The 12,961-nt window shown below is 47.0% G+C and overlaps 2 protein-coding genes across 12 annotated transcripts in view; both read right to left on the reverse strand.

Annotated features, from left to right (window-relative positions):
* The window catches only part of grb10b (growth factor receptor-bound protein 10b), a 62,712-nt gene extending 59,402 nt beyond the window's left edge, over nucleotides 1–3,310 (reverse strand). The window contains exon 1 of one of the 5 annotated variants that reach the window (XM_035623640.2): nucleotides 3,063–3,310. The gene's annotated coding sequence lies outside the window, so the exon portion shown is untranslated. The remainder of the gene's footprint in view (nucleotides 1–3,062) is intronic. The other 4 variants (XM_035623632.2, XM_035623622.2, XM_035623613.2 and 1 more) reach the window with 4 other exon arrangements.
* Nucleotides 3,311–6,752: 3,442 nt separating this feature from the next.
* Nucleotides 6,753–12,961, reverse strand: part of cobl (cordon-bleu WH2 repeat protein) — a 55,022-nt gene continuing 48,813 nt past the window's right edge. For all 7 annotated transcript variants that reach the window (XM_035649988.2, XM_047334412.1, XM_047334454.1 and 4 more), the window contains 5 exons: nucleotides 11,340–12,937; nucleotides 11,014–11,241; nucleotides 10,745–10,855; nucleotides 9,093–9,392; nucleotides 6,753–8,254 (listed from right to left, as the gene is read on the reverse strand). In XM_035649988.2, the coding sequence (XP_035505881.2) occupies nucleotides 8,171–8,254; nucleotides 9,093–9,392; nucleotides 10,745–10,855; nucleotides 11,014–11,241; nucleotides 11,340–12,937 (2,321 nt within the window). In that variant the 3' untranslated portion in view covers nucleotides 6,753–8,170. The remainder of the gene's footprint in view (nucleotides 8,255–9,092; nucleotides 9,393–10,744; nucleotides 10,856–11,013; nucleotides 11,242–11,339; nucleotides 12,938–12,961) is intronic.

The following is a 12,961-nucleotide window of genomic DNA, read 5'->3' on the forward strand; positions in this document are numbered from 1 at the left end:
TTCAGGCCGAGTCGGTCGACTTGACTGACACGAACTGCGCTGTGGTCCCCCAGCAGGCTTGGGTTAATGGTGTCATGCCATCAGGGAGGGGTATTAACAGTGTATAAGCCTGGACTAACCAGTGCTGAATGACTGGCTGGCTGACGCAAGACCCAATGGAATGCTGCCTAGAGCACGACCACGAGCTCTTATACCGCCGATACCAGCTAACAGGATATCTGCCACTTTTGCCCCCGGACGGCAGCTGAAACTATAGGCATACGAGCCAGGGCTAGGGGGAAATACACAGCTCTTTATGTATTTGTCCATCATGGGGAAGTGCTGAAGATGAAAAACGAGGCTCAAGCTCTGGTTATGCAACGGAATCTCTGGCGGCAATCACTCAAAAAAAACGACCTTGCGCATTCGAGAGTTTTTTTATGAGTTTCACAAAAGACAAAACGCACGAGTCTGCCCCAGGGCGAGCTGAGTATAGCTTATTGTAAGTGTAATTATGTGCAATATGTGCAGTCAGCAGCCCTTTGGCAGCCTGCAGTTTCGCAGGGTTCATGCCCTGTCATGCCCATGCCTACGGAGCACGGACTTGAAATAGCAGGGCCGGTGCTGAGGGGGTGAGCGAAAAACCGCAGCCCGAGCGGTTGCCATGTACACAGGGATGTGACCACAACACGATTACATGAAAGAAAAGCAGGACATAATGGGCAAGGGCAGGGGAAAGAGAAATCCTCTTGGGTTTTACGAATGGTAGGGTGTTAAAATAAAAATAATCACACGCTCGAAAAGGCCCGACTGCACGGCATGTTTTAGACAGTATGCAGCGGCGACCCGCGCGACGCCGCTACTTTAACTAGGGGTTAACACGCGGAGAACCAACGCATGTGTTAAGCGCGCCACTGCGGGTTGCCAGGTTGAGTGAGTGAAATATCAGCGGTTTTGCCAAATTGCGTGTTTCACTTCAATGACTACAGACCTAGCTGACTGTACGTCACTCGCCTTAATCCCGAAAGGCACACTGACTGAGACATACTAATAAATTTAAGAATGTGTGATTTTAATCCGATAGTAATTAATCCAATGAGGGAGGAATGACAAGGTCCGAATGCTACGCGCACCCAAGGCGTCCACACACAATATTAATTCATGCCAACAGCTTGGTTTTTTTAACCACCTTAGTACCTGCCAATGGAAAGCTCAACAGCTCTGCCTGTGTGGCTGTCAAACGCAGGTTGTACACTCAACTTTTGAACACTCCAGGAGAGACGGTTATCTCGGGATTCGAAGAAGGCTTTTTTTCCCCCCTTAGAAAACTTGCAATGACGGGATAGATTTCGTACACACGCCCTATAAAAACCTCACCACGTGCGCGCCGGTCTCAAGTTCCTCCTTCCCCCGGTCTCCAACCCCACACTGATCCGCATTCACCACACACACACACACACACACACACACGCACACACGCACGCACGCACGCACGCACACACGCACGCGCACGCACGCACGCCCACCGCCGATAGGTTGCCCAGTATCATAAATTTGGGCTGCTTGTGCAACGTTCCGCAGAAAAACCACACGCCGCCAATAACGAAATTGATTTGGACAAGCGCCCAAATGACAGGTCACATTAGAGCGTATATGAGGAGACGCTTTGTTTTGGGAACGTTTGCGCATAAAGTTAGATTAGATAATGATCGGGGGGGGGCCTCTCTCGCTCACTTGCCCCTGTCTCTTTTTCTATTAACGTCACCTTTGTTAAACTCTCTCTCTGAAAGCGCCCCGTTGCACAACGGAGACAAAGAAATACTCGCGTAGTTGACTCGATGGTGGTATAAGTTGAGATGGGCTTTTTTCTGAAAAACAAATTTCACGAGCGAAGCAGCAGATGGAGTACGCAATAGCCAGCCATTAGGGTGGTGCGTCTGCAGCAACAGTAAGCATGTACAGTGCTTTCTGGAGGCCTTGAAAAAGTGACAGAGCGGGGCCACATGTCACAAGACTTGCCTGCACACTTGCTCGGGGGGACGTTTTTGCTGCTGCTGCTGCCTAATAATCCAGTGTAAACCTGCCTAACAAGTGCACTGGAAAAGACTTTTCTGACTTCTGTCAGCTTGGTGATGTGAAGAGAAATAAAATAAAAATCATCCCCTTTTATTGTGCTACGTAATTCAACAATTGCTCACTTTATTGGGGGACGACCCCCCCCCCCCCTCCCCTGGAACCCCACCTAAAGGACCCCCTGGGTGTCCCCCGGCCGGGAGCCCACTCGGAGGAACCTCTGCAGCAGGGGCTCCGTGAGGATTCCTGAGGGCTGGGGGAAAAAAAGGCCCCATTCGACCCCTCCCCACCCCCAAAGCAAACGCTGCCGAGGGGATAAGGCGATAAGGCGAGACTGGGCGAAAACTCTCACAGAATTGAGTCGAGGGGAGGAGGGGGGGGGGGGGGGGGGGAGAGGAGGAGGAGGAGGAGAGGAGGGGGGGGGCTGGAGAGAGACGAGGCTGCGGGCTACTGTTGACTGCTGTTGCGCAAGTGTAAACAGGGCAGGTTGCTCGAGGCTCTCGAATCACGGCGAACGGTTGGGAAGGTGCAGGAACACAAACGCGTTGCAAAAACCCCCGAAACAAGGCTGGAGGAGTGAGTGTGTGTGTGTGTGTGGGGGGGGGGGGGGGGTCGTCTCCGGCAGACGCTTCACAACAAGTTGGGGATCTGGAGCAGCGGAGTCAAGAACCATCCGCGGAACAAACTTGGTTGCGTGTTTCAGTGACCGGGCCACGCTACGTTGTCAGAACAAGGGGAAGAAGGCACGGAGCCAAGGAACCCGCTGCGGGAGCGTTACGCGCGGGGCGCACACGTGTTCCGACCCCGCGAACCCGCAAAAAAAAAAAAAAGCACGCACTTGCGTGTCACCGCAGCCGCAACACGTTCGACTTCTGATTTCATTTCACGCGCTCGCACAACTCTTCTCCACGGAATTTAACCCCCCCCCTTCCCCCCCCGCCGCCGCCGCCGCCACCAACCCGGCCGAGGCGCACGGTCAACTGCCCCTTCCTCCGGTAACGTGCACTCACCTCGCGTCCCGACGGAGAGTTGGCAGTGTGGAGGTGACGCGACGCTCGGCAGCTGCTGGATCAGGCCACGGTGGTCAGCGCTCCGGGACTGGACAGATAGACAGGAGCCGCGAGAGGAGGCGGAGGAAGAGGAGGAGGAGGAGGAGGAGGCGAAAACAGTGGCTGCGAAGCCTGCAGGCAGCTCATCTCATGCGGCCGGGGAGGACACACACACACACACACACGAGCAAACACACACACAAGCACACAGACGCGCGCGCGCGCGCAAGCAAGCAACCACTCCCCTTTAGACGAGGCCACGCCCACTCGCGAGGGGTGATTAATGCGGCGTTCACGTCCTTTATGGGAATAAAGGGCGTGTTCAGGGGACGGGCTGCTTCACTTGGCATCTTGAGGTGTGTGTGTGTGTGTGTGTGTGTGTGTGTGTGTGTGTGTGTGTGTGTGTGTGTGTGTGTGTGTGTGTGTGTGTGTGTGTGTGCGTGTGTGTGCGTGTGTGTGTGTGTGTGTGTGTGTGTGTGTTTTGTTTTTACAAGTTTTGCATGTATTGGTTGTCGTTGCACATTCATCCACAGAGGGATGGGCACCATTTTTTATTTTTAAAGTGTTTAAATCGTGTTAATCTGTTCTGTTCGCGAAATAAAACACAGCGAGCAGACCATTATGTAATGTGAAATGAATGATTACACCATTTGGACGTCGACGACAGCCTGCTTGGAATAATACGTGTACAAGGGGTAAAAGTTCATGTATTTATTTTGTCAATATTACAGATAATCCAGGTCACGTGTGAAGAAAACCCTTTTTATGGCTCTCCGTGTTAACGACAGCGCTCCACTTTTTAATCAAAAGCTCTGCTCTGACGAGCACAATCGTCGCTGTGAGCACAAAACGCTGGAAGGCCGTGAGGTTTGTATGTTGCACAACTGGGGGGTCAAATCTCATTGCAGCAGAGTCGCTCTGCTGCCAAGGTTGTGTTTTTATCCCCCTGAGCCTTGTAAGTGTATTGCATAACACCTTGTGATGTTTATATGGCTAAGAGCAACACGGAGAGGTGTACATTCTGCCCGTGTGTTGTTGCAACTCGGACTGTTAACCATTTTACAACTTATAAAATATTGGTCAAACATTCACAGTGGGATGAGAGGCATGCACCGCATGAGGCAAAGACTTGGAGTGAACCGTCAGACAGAGCAGACACCGGGGATAACGCAGCACTTCATTTTTCATACTGCCAGGGATATTTCTGACTCGGGTTATCTTAAGTGATGGGAACACACCATGGGGGTCTGAGGTGCAAAAGGTCATCAGTCCTGTGTGTGTGTGTGTGTCTGGATCGGGGGGGGGGGGGGCACACTGTGTCCCCCTAACACTCAAAGAAGCAGACACTGTGCAGCCGGTGTGACACACACACACACACACACACACACACACACACACACACACACACACACACACACACACACACACACACACACACACACACACACACACACACACACACACACACACACACACACACACACACACACACACACACACACACAAACAAAACGCACATTGTGTCACTCATTTCTTCAGGGTGCCACCGCCATGCAACAAAGCATTCTTCCTACGAGACGCATTATGTGGATTTCACCTCATCAGACATTCGGCATCGCACACACGGGTCCTTTTGTTCAAATTGATTGATCAGATACGTGGTAGACTGCCCAACATCAGAAAACAAAGTCAACATGAGCCCCCGCTGGTAGCCAGTGTCACCGTGTCCATCACTCATAAGTCGGGCAGTCGGGAATAACAAAGCTGTGTAACATAAGCCGAGGCAGTTGGCGAATAGCTCCCAGTGAAGTGTCTCACAGGACTGTGGATGAATGTGCTTTTAGTCGATGCTGCAGCAGAACAGTTTATTTTATTACTTATCCAGTCAAAAAGTGAACATATCCTGCAAAATGTTACTAATGACGTATCCCTTCCCACACCCACATCCGACCTACAGAAAGTGGCTGATGTGATCTGAGTTTACATGATCCCATTATCTACATTTTGCTCGTCAACCCTAATGATTGATGTGGGTGACGTAATATTCCCCGCCTTGGGCCTTCATTTTGAAACTGTTATGGCAACAAATGCAAACCGACCAATAAGGTTGGTCGGGGCGAAGCCAAAGCCAAACTTAACTGGATTTATTTCTGTTGTGTTATGTGGCGCGATCTTCTGGTAACTCCGATTCTGAGGTTGTTTACGATGGCGCGATGGTCGAGACGGTTTGGAACCGTAACGCGGGGCGCGAGGCTCCCAACACACGCACGCAACAAAAATATCATTCGCGCTCACCCACACGCAGGGACATCCGCCCACCCGTATGCACAGCCCTCGAGAGAGATTTGTAAGGCAGATTAGAACGGCTGTAGAAGTGAGCATGAATTTTGACCCACTAAAGAGCCTGCGGTGCCCGCAGGAATGCGCAGCGCTTTCTGGCCAAACGCAGCCAAAATTACTCTCGGACTTGCAAAGTGCTCACGGAGAATTCAGACGCCATCACTTTTCACATCTTATCAAGTCGGGAGCCGTACGGCTGTAACGGTTTAAAATCTTCTTTGGGTAGATTGTCGTAGTGACGGTCGTCCTCTCATTTCCACACAGGATCTCTGGAGTTCAGCCATAGTGACCTCTGGTAGTTAGGCCCTTCTCACCCGGTAGCTCAGTTTGGCCAGCTAAAGTCCTGGTTGTTCCAAACTTATTCAATTGAATAAATATGGAGGCCACTGTGTCCCCTTTCAGTGCAGCAGAGATGTCTTCTGCAGCCTTCCACAGATCGGTATCTCAACACAACCCTGTGTCTGAGCTCCGTGGCCAGTCCCTTCAATCATGGGCTTGGTTTCTGCTCTGATATGGCCTGGTTTTTTTGCCAGTATGTGCACCCACACCGTGTATCTCCATGGGATTTTTGCAACCAATGTGGACATTCGCATCGTTCGGTTGCTTCGAGAGGGACGGCATCGGTGCAACAGTGACTCGTGTTTCAGGAATCAGGAGTCCAAAATATGTGACAGTCATTTCATGTGACCACAGTGATGAGTCAGGGCGATAAACTGCTGCCCGGAATAGCAGCTCATCTGTGGTGTGGCGGAGGGAGGGGAGGAGAGGTAACAATATATTTCATAAGGACAGCAGGATGACCACAGCCTGCAGACAACCACAGTGTTGGAAAGGACACGGCACATCAGAGCGATGCCGCAGGGCAACATTCGTATGACCATCTGCTCAATCTAACATTTTGCAATTTGAGAGGGGGGGGGGGAAATAAAAACACATTTTGACGTGTTTAACTTCACAAACATATCAGTAGCAAGACAATTTTGTATTGATTACAAAAGTATTTATTGAATCAAAAATTAGGTAGACAAAGGGAACTGTGCAACCTTCTGACAAACATCAAAACAAAAACAAATGTGCAATTGAAACTTAAAAAGCAATAGCTTATAAAAATCGTAACGCTATCGGTGGGATAGCTTTCTATCAAAGATTTGGGTCAAATCTATCGCCGCGATGATCTTTCTTTAGTTTACAAAATATACAATGCTACAATGTGCTGTAGGCTATTGCGTGTAGATGAAATCATCTAGCAGAGGTGACACAACTCTTAATTGTGAGAGAAAAGAAAGAATCAAAAAGCTTGTGTGGTTTTAGACTGTTGAAACTGAGAAGAAATTGAAATAAACCTCTACAAAAGCTAATTTCAGCGTCCCTTGCTCCACTGAACAGCAGCAAGCCTTTACACCCGACTATGGATGCTCTAGGTTTTCCTACATTCTGACGATTCAGCGTGGACTTCAGACTTCATCCACAACCATACCATTTAATGGTAATGTTCACTCTCCCTTTATCGAACACAGCTACTCACGACTGTAAACCTTATCTACAGAGGAGCAGGGTGAAATGCACTAACAGTTGCCTAAATCAAAAACTTCTACTTACCTACCACCACTTTTTTTGTTTGTTGCATTACATAGCCATTACAAATTGGTAGTGACTTGTTGATTACTAAACTAAATCTCTTTGCTAACTGTGGCATCCATCATTGACAGACTTCAATAACAGTGCTCCAAATTAGTGTAATGTCAAAGAATGAAAAGCTAAATCTCAATATGCGATATATCAAACATGAAAAAAGGCATGGTCAATCATATCGTGCCTGTACAAATATTATAAGCTTCTGCAGGGCACAGACCGTGTTTGACAATGTCTTCAGATCATTAACAGCAGCACGAGTGACAGTTCAAAGTGAAAATAGGAGCAATAGTGAGCACTAGCCAGTCATCGCCGTCTTAAGAACTGTAGAAGTTGGCATCGTGGACCAAATTTGGGCAACATAACATACCGTTGTTTTCATAAGTGAACTTAAGGTTTCAACAATCTTAGTTTGTTAAACAAATAATAAGTAGTCCCAAGTCTGGAAACGTCATCAGATCCAACTTATTGCACTTCTTGAAAGAATTTGTACAGCAAACATCATATACATAACACTGAGCAACAGTATAAGGCATCCTTGACTTACTGTGGTAAAAGCAAATAATAACAAAAGAAAATCTGAAAGTAGCATTAACTGTTTAAACTTGCTTTCATTGGCACGCGTTTTGTACCGAGGTTCCAGTTAAAACTACTGAATTCAAGTACAGGTGGCAAGATATGTTTAGGAGCAACACGATTATATAAGGATGAACACAAAACAATTTTCCAGCAAACTTTTGTTAGAAGCTGAGAAATTGGTATCACACCTTCGTCAAGACAGATGTTACAGGTGTTTGGCTACTAATAGAAAAAAAACCATCTCCTTGCAAGAAGAAATGTTGTAGTGGATAACAGAAGTGAAAACCTCCCTGCTTTACAGTTCCGTTAAAAACTGTAGTAGTTTAAGAATAAGGCCCTACACTTGTAGTGAGAGAGGTGAAGTGCAAATAATAATAATAATAATAATAATATTAACTCAAAATATGACTCAATCCAGTTTTCCAAATGTCTGTTGCGAAAACACGATGGCAAAAAGCAAAGAAAACTAAATGAAATCTGATAAATTATTTCTTGTTGCGGAGACGAGTGCTTCCCTCTTACTGCCGAGGGAACGCTGAGGAGGTTGCTTGGATCGTTCCCAGTTTGCCGTTCACTTGGACCGTCTTTGTGGGCACGCCGATCTAGTTCAAAGAGACACGACACGTCATATTTCTATTTCTTCACTTTGCTAATGACAGGAATAATAGTTGCATCGCATGCTGGAAATAAAATAGCAGATTCTGAGGTCTTGTGGAGTCTGACTGGATACAAAAGTAAAAATAAAATAAACATGAAAAGATGCTATTAGTTTAGATTGTACCTCACAAGATCTGAAATAGATTTGTTCAAAAATCTATTTTTCTTAATCGAATCATCCCAACACTATTAATTCACTGCAAGTCTTCCTTTCCAGTTCAAAGGATAGAAAAAAAAAATCAGTATTTTTTTGCATGAAAAATCATGCAAAAAAAAAATGTTTCTGGCAACTTTCATTTGACAGTGCGCAGCTGTTGACCTGAAATTGAACTTTATCTTCTTTTAAAGGGTTAAACAGCTGTAAGGTAGGATTGTCAGATGGATGTCTCTATTTGTTGTGATGTGTAATTCATTTGCAGTTTATTTTTACTGGCTGCTGCAAAGAAGCAGAGCTCTGTTCTGCCAATGATGTCTCCCGACAAGACGAGACATATGAAACCAGACCAAGGATGTGAGAAACAAATTGAACACATTTCCAAATCACACATCTCTTCTGTCTCTGCCTATTTTCATGTTTGTCTCTCTTCTTGTTCCTTCCCTCTTTGATAAGAGGGATCTCCGATTGATATTATGCCGCCTTGTTCACAAAAACACAATAATTATGTGAATTGCATGCTGTTCAGATACAAAATTTGAATGTGCTTATACTCTGTTTGTCCAGAGGAACATGTGTCAATCGCTTCATTGTGTGCTGTATATAGATGCTATGATGTTTCGGTATACCTTTTTTAGCCCGTCAGCTGCAGATCCAGAGCGAATGGCCTCCAGCATAGCCTCCCTGGCCAAGGCAGGGTTCACGGGGGTGTTAGCACTTGGATGTGCCACAGTGCTTAGCTTACCCTGGGGCAAGACGGGGGGAGGAGGTGGGGGTGCTACCATGGGCGCAGGTGGCGGTGGCGGAGGGGGGAAGACAGGAGGTGAAGTGGAAGTCAAAGAGGGAGAGGAGGGAGGGTTGGCGCGCCTCTCCTCCACAGAGGCGACCTTCTTAAACTTCTCCAGCTCATCTGCAGCCTCAGATTTGACCTGCAGGACACAAAGGGGTGAGACAAAGGGAACTCTGGACACATAAACATGGGCAGTAAGCCAGGCGCTCTCACGTACTGTGTACAGTGTGTGTAACCGAACTTGCACTGTGCATCTATGCATGTCATCAATCTCTGACACGCATATACAGGAGATGCTCTTAGCTCCAAGCAAATTCTTTCCCAATCTTGTTATACTATAACAATATGTACTACTACATATTCACATTCATATGATTTAATGTAATTTCCTTGTACTTGGGTATTTAGTTCTATTTATGTATTTATGGAGAAGCACAACATTTGCAAGACTGATTTAGTCATGCAGCATTCCAGAGATTCCAGCTCTGGTGAGGAACCTCCAGAATAGAGCCGCAGATGTCTCAGCTACAGCAGCACGTTTTCCTGCCCCTTTTTCAGTCCACATGGGTCCCCGTGTGACAGCAAACCACAGCTCACAGTCCACACAGAGCGGCGGAAAATAGACACCCGTGCTTTCATAAACTTGGCTCGTGCACGGTTTTGTGAACTGCTAACTAGCTAACAACACAGAAACAGAGATCAGAGAGACATTCACACAAGTGTATCGAGACTAAGAGGATACAGCCAAACTCTGTAAAGATGTATTTAGTGCTATAGTCGGCATGGCAACATGCTCACGAAGATGAGGCTGATGAGCTTATGTTTAGTAGGTATAATGTTCATATTCACCAACTCTGTTTCCATTCGGACATTTGTTAATAAACAATAAAAGCAAAGTAAAACTGAGACTGATGTGAATGTTGTTAACTTTGCAGGAATTTGGTCACAAACAAAGAAGAATAAAAGACGTGATGCTGGCGCCAGAGGGAAGAGTTCCAGGAAATGCCAAAGCTACGGTTTATTTATCCTGAGGGGACCAAGAATCTATTTAACAAGTTTTGCAACATTCTAGTAGATGGTAAAATATGTTACTAGAAGTTTTCCACTATCTGGTGACATTGGAGGAAAAGCCAGGAGATCACCAAACCCATTAGGATTTCATGGCAATCCGTCCAATAGTTGTCAAGACATTTCACGTGAAAACAAAGATGTCAAACACATTGTGGCACTTGAGGAAAAGTCACCAAAGGGATTCGATTTTATCTGCTGGGGACCATGAATGACTGTAAAACATATTCCATGACAATTCCCCAATCATTTGAGTTATTTCAGTCAGGAGCAATGTGGTGGACCCAATGACAAACCAACATAAATCAGCAATTATCATGAATGTGAACACACTGAAGGGGCCATTGAAGGAGCGGTTTTATACCCCCAGATATTGACAGACAGTGCAGTGATATTACATAAATAGCTGAAAGAGTATTTCACCTTCTTCAGTCTGCCAGAGGTGTTTTGGGCTCTAATAGCGGCCAGAAGAGCAGACCTCTCATTCTCCTCCTCAACATCCTTCTTTCTACAACTGGGACCAGAGGCGGATAACTAATAATGAAATAAAGAGAGGGACATTTAAAATCACGTTCTTGTCTTCCAGCCAACACAGGTAAAAATGCAACGCCATATTTGTCTCCCATCTAATACTCATCCATCCATCCATCCATCCATCCATCCATCCATCCACTGCACTAAACTTATCTCACCTTCTTGAGCCTGTCCCTGCCTCCGCCTGTCTGGATCGCCTCCATCAGGCTGCTGTGCAGAGACGTCTCTTTCTCAACAGATCTAGAGATCACCGGTCTGAACTTTTTAATGGGCCCAAACACCGTCACCGGCTGCGATGTATCCACACCGTCCGACACCGCGACAGAGGGTTGTGGTCTTGCGTCAGGTGTTAGATGGGTGACTGTCTTGATAACGTCTCTTGTGGTCTGCACAAAGGACGTAGAGTATCAAGCACACAGTAATACATAGTAATTGTGCTATTGTTAAAACTCTTTATAGTATCAATATTTCAGGGTTTACTCACGCTTGGGATGTTGGACTTGGAGGCTGTGGGTGGTTTGGCAGAGGAGTGTGGAGGACTGCTTTGTGCAGGGACGGGGCTTCTGGGCCGAACATGTTTAATATCGTCTCTGTCATTGTTGGCGGTCACATTTATCTGGATGGGGCCACTAGACTGAATTTTCTTATTCTTGGCTCTTTCCGTTTCCAGCGTATTAGAGCTTCCTTTGGCGGATCCAGCACAGCTTCCAAATCCTCCCTTGTCCGGCCTCACTTCTCCAAAAGGTCTCTGGCTCTCTGACACACACTCTGGGGAGCTCGTGGACCTCTTGGGAGCAGATGGGTTGGGTTTAGAAGCAGAGTCATTCTCCTTGTTATCTGACGAAGACGACTGGGAGGACTGGTGCGGATTCACTTGTATGGACCGACCGGATCTCTGGAAGCCGATAGCCGGTGTTTTCACGGACGCAGAAGAGTCGGGGACGTTGGGGATGGAGCTAGGTTTGGCTGAGGTCTTCGGGGTGTATTTGTTGATGGCAGATGCCACGTAGTGACTTGAGGTTCGCCTGGATGGTTTGAGGAAGGACAGGTCTCTTTTCGGGTCCGGAAGGAGTGGAGCCGGAAGGGCAGGATCATTACTTGGCTGCGGAATGGTTTTGGACACTGAACTCTTGCTCGCCGCCTCTGCCTCCTTTGCAACATGGATGTCTTTCACTGGATCTTTAGCTTCTTCTTTAACCGTCTCTTTAGGCTGGGCTCTCTCTGCAGGTTTATACAGTTTACCTTTCGTTGTTTGCGGATTGTCAGTGTTACTGGTCTTGCATGAAGTGTCTGACATCAAAAGGGGGGCACCTCTCCCGGCGTCCATGTTCTCTTTAGCCTTGTTAATCTGGCCTTTGCCGTGCGGCACAGCGCTTTCTTGTCTCTCATTTGAGCTCCAAAAGGCTTTGGCTTTCCCGAGAAGAGGTGACTCCTCGCCAATATTGTTTCCGGACTCTGACGAACCACCAACTTTGTTCGAGGAGATGCCCACTTTCACCATGTTCCCTTGATCGTCAATCTTAATAGCCCCGGCAGTTACTTTGACAGCTGCATTTCCTGTGGCGGCTTGCATGACGGAAGGTTTTGGAGGGACCACAGTGAAAGTTTTCATGCCGAAGCGCGACGTGACGTTGCGAGTGATTTTACCGTTTGAAGGGTTAGAGCCAGAGTTATTTTGGTAAACTCTATGCATCTCTTCAACTCTTTCTGTAGACACTGATCTCTGACTTGCTGGCGGTTGGACGGGTTTCTTCTCTTGAAAAGATTCAGTGTTGCTTTTGACAGGATCAGGTTTGATCACGGGGCTCTTGCTGTGTTTCCGCATGTCAACATCAGATTTGACGGCTGACGTCGCTCGTTGTTTATCCTGTTTCACACCGTTGGTATCAGTGTCTTTCATTTTAGTCTCTATTATCTTTTCTTTCCCTTTATCACCTATTGACTTGTTCTCCAGTGACTTCCTGTGCTGCTTGGGTTGGGGTGGATGCTTAGTATTTACACTGCTGCTTTTATTACTCTCAGCAGCTGTACAAGCATTGTTGTTTTTGTTCTGTGGCTCTGTACTGGACTGCTGACAAAGACCTGTGATAAGACGGGGAAAAAAAA

This window comes from Scophthalmus maximus, chromosome 1, assembly GCF_022379125.1.
Source record: "Scophthalmus maximus strain ysfricsl-2021 chromosome 1, ASM2237912v1, whole genome shotgun sequence".
Classification (NCBI taxonomy): Eukaryota; Metazoa; Chordata; class Actinopteri; order Pleuronectiformes; family Scophthalmidae; genus Scophthalmus; species Scophthalmus maximus.